Below are 16,724 nucleotides of genomic sequence, written 5' to 3'. Positions count from 1 at the left end.
ATCCGTGAATTTCCAGCAAACTGCAGGGCATCATCTGCCTCAGCTGCAGGATGAATGCTCACAGCTGCAAATACTTGGTAGCTGTTTAAAACAAAGACTAACAGAGCCTTATCCAAAAACTCTTAAACCCAGCAGGGGAACTCTCACTGATGCAGTGCAGTGGAGCCTTAAAGGTCTGATTATTAATTCTGAACAGGGTGAAATTTTCCAATCCCATGAAATTCTGACATGTTTTGTTTCTTAAAGATGCTTTTCACTCTGTACCTTAAAGAAACCAAATCCATTTGTAGCTCTTCATAAACAAGTAAGAGGCAGATACCATGACAGGTGTGGGGATTAGTGTGTTTCCTTGGGTACGCAAAAGGAGGACTCAAAGTTCCTCTGCTGATCCTGACCCTGCCTTTCAGCTTTAGCCCAGGCACTTGGCTATTTTGAAGTATTAATTCTTAGTATTTCTTATCAAAAAACGTTGACAAGGTTTGGAATATTTATTCACTGAAGCTAATGATTGAGTTCATGAATGCAGTTGAGCGACACAACTATTGGAACACCTTGATCTGGTCTAAATGTGTTCTTTTTCTGTATTATTTTGGTCTGTAATTATATTTCAACAAATGTAGCTGTTCCCATGTAGTGCTGTTTACCAGGGCACTCTCCTAATAATGCTAATTTTGATGCTATTTGCACCACATGGTTGCATGACATTTGTACAGTTAAGCAGGACTCATTTTAGAATAGTTTTCATACTGGATTGGAAAATCTGCTGTTTTCTTGATGTTTAAAATACACAATGGTAGCATCTCATTCCACTATTTTTTAAGTTAGTTTCTTTGTTTTAAAGATAAATTTTAAACCTCAAAAATAATAGCAGTAGAAAACTATTAAATAACAACAGGACTTTGAAGTTTTAATTGAAATGGGTGGTAGTGTGGGAACACATGAATTTTTTCATTTTAGAAGACTGTCTTTTTTTTAAACTAATTTTAATTATATGACTGCCTTACTATTGCAGTATATGCCACAGCATATCTCACAGTTGAGATGGCCACAATACAGTGTCACCACAGAATTTCAGAAAGCTTCAACCCACACAGAGTCACATCACTTCAGAAGGCTGCAAGCATCTGCTCCTTCATATTCTTTAGCCCAACCTTTTATACCCCTCATGTTCATGCACTGCACCTGTGTGTCCTCTCTACCGTTTTGTGATTGGTCAGTGCACCTGGGCACTCCATGGCTCATTACCTTCAATATTATCCACCTGCCCTGCACAGCTGTAGCCCACTGGGGATGAGGCTGGGCCACAGCCCCACTCCCAATTACCACAAAGTGTGTACCTACACCTTACTGCTACTAGACAGGGTTCTGTTTTTCTGATTCAAAATTTTTGTCCCTTTGCATTGTAGTTGTTTCCCTTGGAATTGGTTTATTCTCTAAAATGGAACTTCTTGCATAAAAATATTACTTATTTCTTAATACAAAAAAAATTCTCTCCAAAAAGGCACAGGTTAATTAATAAATCACATCCAGTTAAATGTGTGGCTTTTTGGATTGGGCTTAATTCAATAAAAGTATAGAAGAATTTGAGTTGCACATTGCCTTATTTTTCAGAGGTGTGGCCCAGGTGAGAATCTACACCCTGGTGGTGTGGGTTGAGGTATCTTACATGGCCCAGGAAAAAGCAAGGTCATTTAGGCATGTACAATACATCTAAAGCAATCCAGTAAATGCCTCTGTGGTCTGATCACTTTGCACTTCAGACCAATTTAAGTTCTCAGAGATAATTTCTAAAAACTCTCAGCCAAAATGTACTTACCAGCCAGATGATAAAAACATCATCTATAAAGAACAGAGCCACAATTGTATTTTCCAAGGAGCCTTGAGTGGCCTGTGAGCATTCTCCAGATCAGATTAGATATACTTGTATTCAAAAGTGACAAGCTAAGTAAATTCAAATGCTTCTAAGGAAATATGGCCTGAGAATGTTGTGTTTGGCACTTTATAGTACTTCTTAGATAAAAGATAAATTAACATTATAACAATAATAATAATAAAAGGTCCTACAGACCCTTATTTAAACCCTAAATAGGAGAATGACTCTGCTAGTTCTTATTTATAATTCCAAGACATACATAAACGCCTGTTGGCTTGGTTTTTTTTTTTTTTTTGGAGGTCCTTCACTGGTGGATATTTTCAGTGTACAGTGTTTAAGTCCCTTTTATTCCAAGAGGGATGTGTTCTCAGCCTGTTGGTGGAAAAATGAAACAAAACAAGGTTTAACAGGTAAGGGTGGTTAAGAGTAGAACAGCATGGAATGTAATTCTTGGATGAAGTAAGACGTTATAGTCAGAAGTAGTGAGAATAGGGAGGGATAGTGCCTCAAAGGAAGGAAGCAGTCTGAAACAGGATGAGAAGCAGTCTAAGTTGGGAAGATGGTAGGAAACCTCACATAAAAAAGCTAAAGTTTTCCAAGAGAAATTTGGTAAGTGTATCTTTTAAACCCTCTCTGCAACCACATTGGCCACTGAAGTGCAGTGTGCAAATACCTGACCACTCAATGTTTTCCTCTTATGAACTGGCCTCTTAATTTTAGAGGAAGAGAGACTCCCTTGGCAAATGTCCTAATGCACAGTGTTCCTGTACTGTTCCATTCTCTGCCTTCATTAAAAGGAGAGGTTTTAACTTGATTTCTGTAGAAGCAGGACTGGCAGTCCCAAATCTCACTTGGATTCTCTGCATTGAATTTAGCTTTGCTTGGAAGGATAGCCACAGAGTACATCTCCAGAGAGCTTTCTGGTGCCTCAGTGTAGCTGGAGCACCACCAATTCTTTGAAATTTATGCAACTTGCTGATGATTATCCATATTTAAGCTAGACTTAGAGTTGCTAATGCCTTGGTTGAAGTCTTTCTGTGGTGTTCCGGCAAGACACTTGGAAAGCACATCCAAGCTTTTCTTGGCAGTTAGAGCTCATTCCATCTGTTGCACCATGGCAGATACAGCAGCACTGAAAGGTTTATTTAAAAGAATATGACCCTGGGAGGCATATCCTTAAGAATAGGGAACAGGAGCTGACTTATGGTGTGATGAATGGTATGGAGAGTGCTTCCAAGCCACCGGAGCTTATTCCATGGATTATTTTGCTGTAGCTGATGGCAGCATGAGCACCTTGAGACGAGTGATTTCATGGAACACTAAAAAGTGGAAGTTGTATTCCATGAGTGCCAGAATATCCTTCCATGATGTGATTGTTTTATCTACATTGTGAGTTACATATATGGAATTTGTGTTGAACGACAGTGCAGCAGCAGTTTGGACCACGTATTTTAATATCTGTTCCTGAAACATCCTAGAGATTTGTAGGGAATTTTCCTTCAAGCCACATTCATAGCAGTCTTGTAGCATTAACCAAATCTGAAGAACATTATTCACAGGCACCTTCACTTTTGGAGCAACACCCTCCCTTGAGCTGATGATGTGGATACAGGTATACAGCAGATGAAATTTCCTTCAACAGACTTCACTTTGTGAAACTTTTGAGATATCACTAAATCTAATGGAAAAGGCATTTAGAACTAACATTATTTTAATGTTTTTGGAATTAAATTAGGGTTCTCTTTGACATGAGAAAGGCTACTATCTGGTTTTATATATTTTGTTGAATTCTTCCTTAATTATATTTTATAATGCCATTGTATATTTTTGCAACTACGGAGCTGGTTAATTTGTTTGTTTGTTTTCTCTACAGCATTGCTGTTCTACTGGACTTTAGCTTTCATAACTAAAACCATCAAATTTGTGAAGTTCTGCGATAATGGGGTTGGATTTTCTCAGCTTCGATTTTGCCTCACAGGACTCTTGGTTGTTCTTTATGGAATGCTACTAGCTGTAGAAATCAATGTCATCAGGGTCAGGGTAAGTAACTATGCTAGCAGTCTCCTTCTGTGGTTTTTATTGGTTGTTTTTTGGGTTATTGGTATTTTTTTTAATCCCTTTTCTCGGTACTTGGTGTGAAATGCATTACTAAAGGAGAAAGGAAAATCCAGTTAGAAATAGAAATCTATTTGACTATCAAGGGTTAATACTATTTTACTAGGCCAGATGAATGTGTAATTTCAAAAAATGCCAGACTCTGTTGTTGATAATTTAAGATCAATTTCATCTGTTTGAGTTTGCTGTCAATTTTAAAATTATTCTGTTTCAGTCATGAGAGCCAAGTATTTCTGATGCAAGAGAAGACTGATAGAAAGAAATTGTCTGCTCTATCAGAGAATATCTTAGACACACAAATAGCATCTCTCATTTTCCAGGAGGCAATCACAATAAGTGATTTATTTGGGCTACTAGGGTTCCTCCCAGCTATATATTTTTTTTTCCTCTGCAGTGTCTGCAGTCATAATCTAAACTGAGGCTTTGGAAACTGCTGGATACATAAATTCCAAAGTTCCCTTTAGCTGGCACTCACCAACTGTGCACACAAATTAAATTTAGGAGGGAAAGAAATATTTCCATGTAATTTTTTTTTTTTTGCTGCAGCAGCAGTAGCGGGAGGGAAAGAAATATTCCCATGTAATTTTTTTTTTTTTTTTGCTGCAGCAGCAGTAGCTCCATGTTCTGAGCTAACAAATGTGCAGTAGTGTGGTGTGGGAGATAAATCCTAGTGATAACCTCAGGGCTCTGCCTTAGCTCCTGCTTCCCATGTTGTGCTCATTTGTTTGTGGAACTCAAAGCAATGCTGGGTCTGTCCTATTTAAATAGTTGAGGGGGTCAGTCTCTTCTGACATGTCTCAAGGGAAAAGACAAGAGGAGATAGTCTTAAGTTGCACCATGGAGGTTCAGACTAGTTGTTAGAAAAACTTTTCACTGAAACAAGTTGCCCAGGGAGGTGGTGGAGTCACCACATCTGGATGTGTTCCAGAGGTGTCTGGAGATATGGTGTAGGGGTGATTAGGGAGGTTCTGGCTTGGTGGTTGTACTGGATGATTTTAAGGTCTCCCAGCCATAATGATGCTGATTCTGTAAGGTGGTTTGGTTTTTTTTCCCCTGCAAGTATGCAATTTTTGCACCATAAGCAGAGTCATAGTGAATGATAAGAATTACTTATTTCTAGACTGGATGCCTCTGATTATCCTCAGTACCTGAGGAAACTGGATTGCTGTAGAATGTCTTTTAAGAAACCAATACTGATTCACTGATTATCTGCAATGTCCTTATCTATTCTTTGTGAACTTGTATTTTCTACGTATTCCCTGTGATTCTGCTGGCATTTTTCTGGATTTCAGAGGTATGTTTTCTTCAAAACTCCAAAAGAAGTTAAACCTCCTGAGGATCTCCAGGATCTTGGCGTGCGATTCTTGCAGCCCTTTGTGAATCTGTTATCCAAGGGAACATACTGGTGGATGAACACATTCATCAAGACTGCCCATAAAAAACCAATAGACTTGAAAACCATAGGCAAGCTTCCCATTGCTATGAGAGCTCTGACCAATTACATTCGCCTTAATGAGGCTTTTGAAGCACAGAAGGTATGCAAAGCATGGAATTGTGTCTGTCTGCTTACTCAGAGCTTGTGTTTTTCATTACTTTTTATCATACAAGCATGGCACAAAGAGATATAAACAGATACGATGCAAATGAAGTATTCATTGGCATAGCAGACCATATACACATTCTCAGTTGTACCTCGTACAGATAGTGACATTTCTCCAATCAAACATGCATGTCAAACACATTACTGGTTAAATGTGTGTAAAATGTGTACAGCCTCTATCTTGATGTGGAAAGTAATCATGGACTGTGTTCTCTACACCATTATTCCTTCTAATAAGACCCTGGAAACATTCAATTACACAGTCTGTATTAATTAGGCCTTGTAGGGCTATTTTTTTTTCCATGTTATTTCAGTTACAGTTTGCCCGTAGAAGAGTTCAAGGCTGAAACTACCTCAGCTCAAATTAATTTTCACTTTTCAGTGGGAGCTCAGTGTGAACGGGATTCTAAGAGAACTTGTTTGTATCCTGCCTAAAAAGTGTATGCTTCCAGTCTCTGTGTTCACTAGAGAACAAAAACCTGTCACTTCCCTCCCTCTTTTTTTCCTTCCTTAGAAGGCCACAAACAACATACTTACTTGATCCCTATTAAAGGTAGGAAAGAAATCATGGTTCCCTTTGTGGAGGGATGTTCAAATTATTGCTTTGTTCTGACTCTACAAAAAGAAACAATAGTTGTAGTTCCTCTGCTTTCTACCTGAGAGATTACAAATGATTGTCAATGAATTAAAGCAGTGATAAAATATCAATGATTTATCAGACCTGAGGTTAATGTATAGCATAATTCTTACTAATTCTAATTTAATTCTGAGCAGAACAAAAGATCATCATCTCCCCAAGGATCCAGATCCATTTGGCGTGCTCTCTGCTGTGCTTTTGGAAGACCCTTACTTCTGAGCAGCACATTCCGTATTCTGGCTGACTTGCTTGGATTTGCTGGGCCGCTCTGCATCTCTGGGATTGTTCACAACGTTGGAAAAGGAAATAACACCATCCGCCCACAGGTACTGTCAAAGTGTCACCGAAAGAGAGGAGCCAAAAAGGGATGCTGTGTGACTCTGTATTGTGTTTGTGTTTCTCAGTAAGGAAAGCGACTCTGTGCTGTGTTTGTGAGTGCTGACAGTGCCAGTGTGAATGTAATGCCTGATACCCACTCTTGTGCTGGGATGGAGGGCATCCAGTGCAGGGCAACAAAGGTGATTGGGGGACTGGAGCATCCCTTTTAAGGACACACTGAGGGAGCTGGACTTGTTCAGCCTTGAGAAGAAGTGACTGGGAGGGGACCTCATCAATTTTTACAAATATCCAAAGGGAGGGTCTCAAGAGGATGGAGCCAGACTCTGCTTGGTGCTGCCGAGCAATAGGACAAGAGGCCATGGGCAGGAAATGATGCACAGAAAGTTCCACCTGAACATGAGGAAAAACTTCTTTATAGTGTGGGTGACTGAGCACTGGAACAGGTTGCCCAGAGATGTTGTGCAGTCTCCCTCCCTGGAGATATTCAAGACCAGTTGGGATGCAATCCTGTGCCATGTGTTCAGGGATGACTCTACTTGAGCTGGGAGGTAGGACTAGGTGACCTTCAGTGTTCCCTTCCAACCTGATCCATTCTGTAATTCTTGGGGGGCAAAATATGTGAGCCATGCATCTTGTCAGCCTTGCATTCTGGAAAAAACCCTCATTCAAGAGAACAGTGAAGCATATCCAGAATCCCATCAACATCATAAGGAATTTAGGTGGTCTTGAGTAGTGATTCAATCAGGTATGTGACCAAGTGCTTTGCAGAAAGGAAAAGTGTTTTTTTAATAGGCTTGGCTTTTCATTTCTAAAAATGAGGGATGTCTAAGAGGATTAAAGCAGAGTTTTGTCATCATCATAAAATGCCAAGTAATTTAACTGTGACCAAGCATTCCCTCTAGTGCGTTTGGAGAGGTTAGTTTTGAAAGATCAACTGAACGTATTTTTAAAGGATGCTATTTAAATGAATGTTCTCCGAGAGGAAGCAGACATATTTCTTGATTAACTAAAAGTAAAAATGTAACTCAGGAAACATCTTTTCATTACAAGGTGAGGTCACTCAGGCTGGATTTCTACAGGATAGATCAGTTTATTTCTGCAGCTCACTTAGTGTCTGATATAAGACTATTTCTAAAGTCTTTTGACACTAATGGACATATACCCATCCGTTTAAGTACACTTTGGATTAGGTCCACTGTAAATATTGAAGTCCATCAGCTGCAGTGCAGAAAATTTAACAAAGGCCTCAGGCTAAAATTAACTGTTTGTCCATTTTGCAACCCTTATCCTAATATTTGGAAACTTTATTACAGTGAGTGGTTTCAAAGGAAGCCAGTCAAAGCAGGAAATGAGAAAATTAAGACTATAGTACTATATTCCAGCAAAGTACTGTGGAAGCTCTTGAGCTCTGCTTTTCAATAATTTGTTTGGGACACTGTTTCAGCTGAAATTGTGATTTGATATAATTTGCGAGTTGTCCTATTTAATTTTTTTCTAAAATTGTCAGCTACTGCTTCTCTGTGAAAAAGAAAAAGTTCAGGTCTGGTCCTGACAGGCCCTAAGCAGCTTCACCAGCCAAGAGTCCTCACTCGCTAGCTGAGCAGTAACCTCACTGTTGTCATTGACACCAATTTGGGATCACCTAACAGCAATATTCACTGATGGTCTGTAGTCCACAAGTGACAACTAAGGGTGTATTTTAGCTTTGCTTATGTTTTCCTTATGTTTTGACATTGTTTGGGGGTTTTTTTCTGGTAAGGGTCTAACTACATTTAAGTTTGAAAATTGCTTTTGCTGGATGAGATGAAATATCTTTCTAATGAAGGGTTTCTATTCAAACTATCTGGAAGCAGACTGGGCTGTTCAGGAGGGCTCCCATGTATGTTCACATACCTAGCCAACATGGTCTGTTTTGGAAAGAAATAGACCAGCTCTACTAGTAGGAATGCTGTATCCCTGCTTATAATGAGTCAAAAAGGAAAACCTTGCCTTATAGTTTGCCCCTGTGAGCCTCACAGGTGTGAGAAACAAGCTTGCTAAAATGATGCCATATGGAGGTGATGATAAGTGGGGGGAAACAGTGTTTGTGCTTGATGTGCTGCTGAGTTTGAGGGCACTGGAAAGAGTTGTCACACAGTGGGACAGCATCAGATAAGCTATATAAATTGTGAGTACAATGGAGGGTGTCTTCTACCCATCTCTTACCCAGCTACATCTTAAATATTTCGATTGAGATGTTGTAATGAGTCAACTCTCATCTTTCAAAGAGAAATTCTCTTTGTGAAACTGAAGGCTAAGAGACAAAATAATTGTTCTGTTCCTCAGGTCCTTTGTGACAGATATAATCCACCATGGAGCTGTAACTCAGATCACATGGGTGTCACAGGCAGTATTAACTGCTCGAGTTGGTGCTGTAGTTAGTCAGAGCACGACAGTGCCTTAAATTCTGTCATGCTCTTCATGTTTATTTATAACTCCAGTATCAATATTTATGGCCACCCCAGAACATTCCTGTGACACGGATTTCTCTGACTGTTAATCATTTCACACTGAAGAAGAGACTGACATAATGATAACCTTTATCATTTGCTGGTAGCATCTTCCATGTTGCAACGTTAGGATTAGCAGTTCCAGTAGGAGTAGCTGCTGACATAACACATTCAGAGATGCAGCAAACTCATTATTTAAAAAGTTCTAGAAGTCATAGGACCCAGTGTAGCAAAAAGCCCAGTATTGACACTAAGATTGTGTGAGTCTACAGTCTTTATGAATTTAAATAGCAGCTTTTTGCTCAGCCTTTTGCTGGTTAGAGCAACTTTTAAGAACTGGTGTTACCCTGAAGTTGTCAGGAAGGTGGGACACTGAATATTCCCAAAGCCTTTTCTGAAAATAAAACATCTAATTATTTCTGTCAACTTCTCAAACAAGGTTATTTGCCTTATGTGTGAAAAGTTCAGGAAGTGTCCAGTTATTTCTGTGTTTCCTACAGGATGACAAGTGTGTGTAGAACCTATTGTAGCTTAAATACAAGTATGCTCAGTAAGCCATAATGGCCTGATAATGCATCTGAGGCTTGGCAAACATCTTGCTATCAGCAAGTGTGTGATGTTTATGTCTGTATGTTTGTCCTCTTTTTCTCTCAAGGGAGTATTAGAAGGAAGGATGAGAATATTCATCTCACTTTCCCTCCTTGTCCATTATATAATGTTTTGATGGGAATAAGTGCTGCACCAGAATCTCATTGCTAGGCAAGCATGATTTGTCAAACATAGTTCTGGAAAAAAAAAAAAAGTGTTCTTTTACATACACTAAAAAGTGGTATTAGCTGCAGAGATTAGCAGTACTGGCCAGATGTGTGTGGAGGACAGCACTGAAAGCCTGAACTTGTAAGACTGTAAATAATCTTTAAGAGAAACTCATTTTTAGTGTACTATAGACTATTTGTAGTAGAAAATACTGCTATAGCCTATTGGAATTGCTATTGCAATAAGTAATAAATTAGGGCTTTAAAATCCCTTCAGGGTGCAAATAGGTAAAATAGCAGTTAAATGTCTCTTTATCTGAACTGCACGTGCTTTGTGCTGACATGTACTCTAATTGCTGACATGTACTGTAGTTTTTCAGAGTTTTGCACATACAGATTTTAAAATCTTCCTCCTTTTACATTCCTTGTCACCTCTGCTCCTCTTTTCTTCTTCGCTTTATATTTCTGGCACTGACTGGGGATTTGGTCTATAATAGGTCCATTTGGCCTATTATTTTTTTCCTGGGCTGATTTTCTTATCTCAATGATTTGAATTGGCTCAGGAAGAAATCCAGTTAGCTCCCCAGCTAGTGCACAGTAAGCAATTGAAGCGTGCAGGTTGGAGCAACCAGGGTGTAAATAAGAGTAGGGAGAAGTTTGTTCCTTTTCCAGCTGGCTCAGCCAAAAGAACAGCTTAAAAACCCAAATTTTGCCTCTGTATGAACTTGCCATATGGGGTTTTTATGAAGTTAACTGTGAAGTGCAGATCAGATCTAATAAAATGTACAGACACTGAGAGTTTGTGAAATATAGCTGATTAAGTGTTATAGCAGTTGTGAAAACTTCAACAGCAAAGAGGCTATGTAGGCAAGAAAAAATGTGCTGAGCAAGGGATACAGCAGGAGTGTAAATGGTAAGAAACCCTCTGAAAGGAAATAGGAGTCATCTTCTTAATTTTGCATTTAATGGAAGCCAAATCCAGCAATCAATGTTTTGAAGGAGAAAGAGGAAGATGGAGACATCTTAGTTATGGAAGGCTTTTCATGGTGAGCCAGCCTCTCAAGTTGTTGTGGCACCGAAGATGTCAGCTTGTTCAATATAATCTGAAATAAATGCACTGTTTTCCCATTGAGCTGTAGACGTGCTTCAGAATGCACTTTGGTGATCTCATGAGCTTGCTAGAAGGTAATGACCGTATATAAAAGTGAACAAGTTGCTGCAGGCCAAAATAATTTGCATGGTTCCAGAAGTTTTGAGTTTTTTACAAGTTCTGAAGGTCATTTTTAGTGGTCAGTAACCTGAGGTGTTAAATAATGAGAGTAATTTTTTCCAAAGGATGTTAACTGTTCCTTTCTGATGATGGGCAGTGCACATTTTTTAATAAATGACCATATGGAGTAACTCAGTGTCCTAGAGTCTTGGAAGGATATCAGAAATCCTATAAACATCATTTTGCATTTAAATGAAGCTTACTGAGTTGGCATGTTATGAGACTGTTTCTTTGAAGTGATAAAATGTGAGGTTTCAGACAGGGTTGGGAGCACTTTCAAAGTAATAAACTGTCATTATCTCTGTTTATTAATTATGCAAATTATCATTGCACCTGATTTCTAACTTTTTCTTTTTACAGACTAAAATTCTTGGTGTTTTCTTTATTTCATCACAAGAGTTCCTGTCCAATGCTTATGTTTTGGCTGTACTCTTATTTTTTGCCCTTCTATTGCAAAGGACATTTCTGCAAGCATCATACTATGTTGCTATTGAAACAGGAATCAACTTGAGAGGTGCAATACAGGTACCCAATAAATTACTAATTAACCTTTTCACACCCTCATAAACATGTAGTTGTAAATATAAATTATATAGTTGTTAAATTCTAAAATGCTTCTCTCCTGAAATATATTGAATGTACCATTGCTGTTAGAAATTGTGTTAGCCCTGAGTTATTTACTTTGCATCTTATTTTGATAGTTTTATATAAATATTTATTTTTCATGTCCGGTGCTGTATTTCTTCTTACCTTCAAGCAAAAATTTGCTGGCAGTAAAATTGAATGTAACTTTTGAAGTAGTTTAGGTGTGAACTGCACCTCTCCCATCTCAAAGGCATTTTTTGGTAACATCACATCACTTGCAAATAAAGCATCTTTAAAATGTCTTTGTAAATATATTTTGGATATAGAAGGACAGGCTGTATTCCCAATGCATGAGTAGTGTTCTGTTCTATGGATTATGCCACAAAATCTGCCAGGCACAGTGGAGTCTATAAGCACTGAATATAAGTCAGATTGCAAAAATGGGGTCTGTATAGCTGACAACTATAGATCAAAGTTTGATGTAGCATACAAAGCTCTGTGCCTGGAAATGAGAGAATTTGGTGTAAGATTACAGTGTGGGATTGCCAGAGGCACTGACTGAAACATACCCTGTGACAGCATGAAATCCAGGCTTAGTGTAACTTATAAGTTACACTATTTATCCACTGAGCTGCACAGATCCTGTGGGGAGTCTCCATGATGGATAGATGCTTTCAATAGCAGCCTAATTGTTTAATTCTCTTTTGATCTTACACTTGGAAGCACTTGTCAGCTGACAGACTTCTGGTTTCCATCCATTGGTTTTGCCTGACTGGAGCGAAGTAGAAAAATTCTACAGGAATAAAAATTTGACCCAAAAGTACAAAAAAAGAAAAAAAAAAAAAAAAAAGAAAAAAAAAGAAAAGGTGTGACTTGTATTAAGTGCAAGACCTGACCTGCAAGTGATTGAAAAAATACAAGGACCAAAGCAAGTGCAATAGGGGAATAGTTGGAAAAGAGTGCTAAATAAATTATGTTTAAGAAAAGATTTGTATTAACTGTTCTGGATAATAGAGGTCCAGATAATGCCAGTTGGACTATTCAAATTGGAAAATTTTTAGTCAGCACTCTAAGGAGCAGATCAGTGTTAATGGCAGTATTTTTATACTTCTTTTCCTATGTTTTTTTTTTCTTTAAATCTTTTCTCTCCTCCTGTCCTGTGTAAATCTGCCACTGTTCAGTGTGTCCTATTTGATTTTTATGAGATTAGCAGGTAAAAGTGTGCTTTCATTATTCTGTACTATGTTATTTTTATACCTGGTGCCTGATTCTGCACTGAGGTAACTGTTTAAGTCTGTACAGAATTGTACCTGAGACATTCACTGTCTGTGAATTAATCTGTGTAATGGAATGGAGTTCTCTAAACAAAGTATCACCATCTTCTCAGCCAGGAACATTGTGCTGAGTTTGGATGGGGCTTGAGTCAATTGCCAGAAAAAAATAACAAGGATTATAATACATTAAGGATTATATATTGAATATAATAATATCTTAGTGTTAGTTTTAAGAAGGGCACTCTGTGGAGAGTGTAAATCAATAAGACAGGTGTAAATCAATAAGACAGTGAAACCTTCACTAACCAAAAATGCCCAAGAACCACATTAGTTTGATTAACTATGAAGTTGCTAATGTGATTATTGGGCATTTTTGGGCAGTAAAGGTGTCATTCTCTTATTGATGCACAGGGATGAAAAAAGGGAGTACTTAGACAACCACAATGCAGGTAACAGCACTTTGCTTTGTGTTAGGGAAGAATAGTAGCTTTAAATTTTAAGAAATAATGTACAAGGCCAAACTTTATTCTCTTCACTCAAATTACTGGAAATATTGTCTGCCCTCAATATGCTGTGCCTGAGGTTTAGATGGAGCTAGAAGTCTCATTTTATTTCTATATGCTAGTACCTTTTGATCTCTCTTCCAGACAAAAATATACAATAAAATTATGCAGCTTTCAACTTCTAACATGTCTATGGGGGAGATGACAGCAGGCCAGATCTGTAACCTGGTTGCCATAGACACAAATCAGCTGATGTGGTTCTTCTTCCTCTGCCCTAACCTTTGGGCTATGCCAGTACAGGTAAGGTGATTAAATGTGCTTTTGTTCTTAATGCACGTCAGTCTGTAGTGGTTCATTGCATGCGAGTTTTATGAAAGTGGGGATATTAAAGAAGTTAAAGAATAACTTGAAATAAAACTTCAAGCTATTCATGTCTAGAAATATTGTCTGTAATAAATTCCACATCTGTGACTGGACTTTAGGTATTTATGATTGAATTAGGATCTTGGCTGCTGCCAAAAATGCTTTGCATTTGTAACAAGAATTTATAGGGTGCAGCAGGTTGCAGTGTCTTCATTTATTACATCAGGCAAGTTAACTGGAAGATATTGCAATCGTTTGTCTTCTGAATCCCAGCAGAAGCAAGAAAAGTAGCATAAATATGATTACACAGAGATGATCCTTTGGACATGCCTTGAAACTCTTTCTGCTTTTTGGATTACAAACTTCACAATTTGTCACTGTTTTGGAGGCTATTTTTTTGTTATAACATATTTGTTATGCAAAATGGTTTTGCTGCTTTATCCTCTGGTGGTTTTGGCCTCCTGTATCTAAATAGCAGTCTGATCCCTTCAGTCTCCTTCCCACTTGGATTCTATTCCCACTATACTTCTATTTAAGAATTTCATGAAAAAGTTGACAGTAAAGCATGGAGTTTCATCTGATACTCAGTGCCCTGCAAGTCTTCCTGCTTAATTCCAGCTACTTGGTGCACTTTTGTTGGGTGTGCTTTTTGTTGTTCAGTGCTAGCAGTAAATACAAACAGAAGAGGCAGTAGAGTTTAAATTCACTTATTGGCAAAATTGGTATTTTCTGTAAGTATAATTTCATTTCAAAAACATGATAGAAAACTTCATTGTGTTCATGTCACAAAGGCAGTCTGGTTCCAGCACCACACAGAGGCTGATTTTACTGGTGTGTAAGTCAGAAACCTGCAAGTAATCTATCCAGCAGCTTTGCATTTTGGGTTGCTATCCTTTGCCCAAAAATTAAATGGTTTTCATGGGACTGTATATAGACACCAACTGTCAGATTGTGTTTCCAGGAAGTTTATAATGTGGTTTTAGGGGTGTTGCTTAGGAGTTTGTGTCCATCAGTATCTTATACAAGTGATTTTCTGCTATAAGATGGTAAGCATATAAGAAAATGACCTTGAAAAGCTGGGAGTGGGGAAGCAAAGCCAGCCATTCAGATAATTGGGTAAACTCTATGAATGTCTTTCAAAGAGTGAGGTGTTAAACTGCTGGCCATCAGCACTTTTTCTGACAATAAAGATATTTACTAAATTGAGTGGATTTTGTAATTGTTCCTGTTGAATACAAGAGGTTTTTGTCAAGCTGCTACAGATCAGATGAGCAACTCCCTTAAAATTAGGTCTTCAAATAATCTAATTATGTGATAAACCAAATTAACTTCCTAACCTGGGGTAAAAAAAAGCGCCTGATTTAGCTATTTGCCCTGAATTTTTTTCCCCTCACTGAGGAAAATACCTGGGGGTGGGGGCAGTGCAGGTCCTTTTTTATTGTCAGTTACCATGTGTCTTTGAATTCATCTTGTATCCTCTTGTGTAGTCTCAGTCTTGGGGAGTATTCATTCTCTGAAAAAACAGTAAGTGTCCTCCTGAAATACCCTGAATCTTCACACTTTGGCCACGTGTTTGAAACCTGCTGTGTTACCACAGATAGTATCTCTGGTAGTGGGGGTAAATTACTTCGGAGACTGCAGTAGGATGTGGAGGAAGAAGTAATCTCTCTGAATCTCTGACAAAACTCTTCTTGCTCTTGTGCAAAGCCTCAAATTAGGATAATGAGCATATTAAAATGTAAACAATCAGCAGTTTACTGACTGATGGCTTCTTTTAACTGTTTCTACATGTGTGAGATGTATAAAATAATGCCTGCTAAAATATTGAGATTTAAGGTGATTGTGGCCATATTATGTCACAGTGTGGTTGCATTCACACAGTATAAATGCATTTTTTTCTTCCAACACAGTTACTCCTGCACAAGAGGTATGGACTAGTTTTTCTGATCTACTTTGGAGGAACTTATATGGCAGTTTAAAACATTTTGCTTTCTAGAATTAAGGGAGGGTGATGCATATAGCAGTTATCATCTGGAATTTTTCAGAAAGCAGCTTGACTTATTTTTTGGCATGGTTTCCCTGAAATTATGGGTGGGGGAGGAAAAATGGGAACCAGATTATTTTAAAGTGGGGAAGAAAAAAATTATCAAGGAATATGTCCTAATATTGATGTCTAATTGCAAAAGAGAGGATAATTATAATGAAAATAAATTGAGAGGAAATATTATATTAGATATGGTTACATACTGGCAGTTTGTTGATAATTTGGATGTTAGGGTATTTTCATTCCTTTTATGGGAAGCACAGTAAGAAGCCAGTGGTTGTAGTTTGCTACAATGATATTGCTGAAAAAGCTGCGGAGAGTTAAGTGAGTCCACCCCCTTAATGATAATGTCTAGGGTATCAATTATTATAGACAAACGAAGTACATACTATCAATTTCATGTACACTTATTTTCCAAGACTTTCTGGCAGCTCAGTGTAGAGAGTGCTTTAGTGCAACTGAGAATTAATCCAATTCCATTGCATATTCTGTAACAACATTTTGCTCTAATGGGCCAGAAGTCACAGACTCAGAGACTTCCTGGCAGTCTGCAGAAAATAAAATTATGTTTGCATTAGAATTCCTGCTGTGATGCTCCTCCTCTCCAGATGAGGATGATCAGTGCTGGAGCGTGCTCCTGTTTGGTGGGCGGTGCACTCCTTGCCAAAATCAGTGGGTCACGTTGGCCACAAAGGCTTCTTCAGAAGGTCTTTCCATAGCATTCATTCAGTACCTTGTTTTATGAGGCAGTGAAAACAATTACTGGCTGCTTGAAAGATGGCTAATACTACATTGCACAAACTCCATTATTATTGAAAACAGGTTTTTAATTGTTTTGTAGCTCTTAATCTAGCAATCAACATTTCAGCATCTGCTG

At 38.3% G+C, this 16,724-nt stretch overlaps 1 protein-coding gene across 4 annotated transcripts in view; it reads left to right on the top strand.

Annotated features, from left to right (window-relative positions):
• The window catches only part of ABCC8 (ATP binding cassette subfamily C member 8), a 72,668-nt gene that overhangs the window by 6,469 nt on the left and 49,475 nt on the right, over positions 1 to 16,724 (top strand). For all 4 annotated transcript variants that reach the window (XM_041481128.1, XM_041481130.1, XM_041481129.1 and 1 more), the window contains 5 exons: positions 3,747 to 3,913; positions 5,281 to 5,523; positions 6,363 to 6,551; positions 11,439 to 11,603; positions 13,585 to 13,740. In XM_041481128.1, coding sequence (XP_041337062.1) covers positions 3,747 to 3,913; positions 5,281 to 5,523; positions 6,363 to 6,551; positions 11,439 to 11,603; positions 13,585 to 13,740 — 920 coding nt within the window. The remainder of the gene's footprint in view (positions 1 to 3,746; positions 3,914 to 5,280; positions 5,524 to 6,362; positions 6,552 to 11,438; positions 11,604 to 13,584; positions 13,741 to 16,724) is intronic.

This window comes from Pyrgilauda ruficollis, unplaced genomic scaffold, assembly GCF_017590135.1.
Source record: "Pyrgilauda ruficollis isolate IOZ18807 unplaced genomic scaffold, ASM1759013v1 scaffold55, whole genome shotgun sequence".
Taxonomy (NCBI): Eukaryota; Metazoa; Chordata; class Aves; order Passeriformes; family Passeridae; genus Pyrgilauda; species Pyrgilauda ruficollis.
Note: the sequence above shows the minus strand (reverse complement) of the source record. Positions and strands in the feature narration are given on the sequence as shown.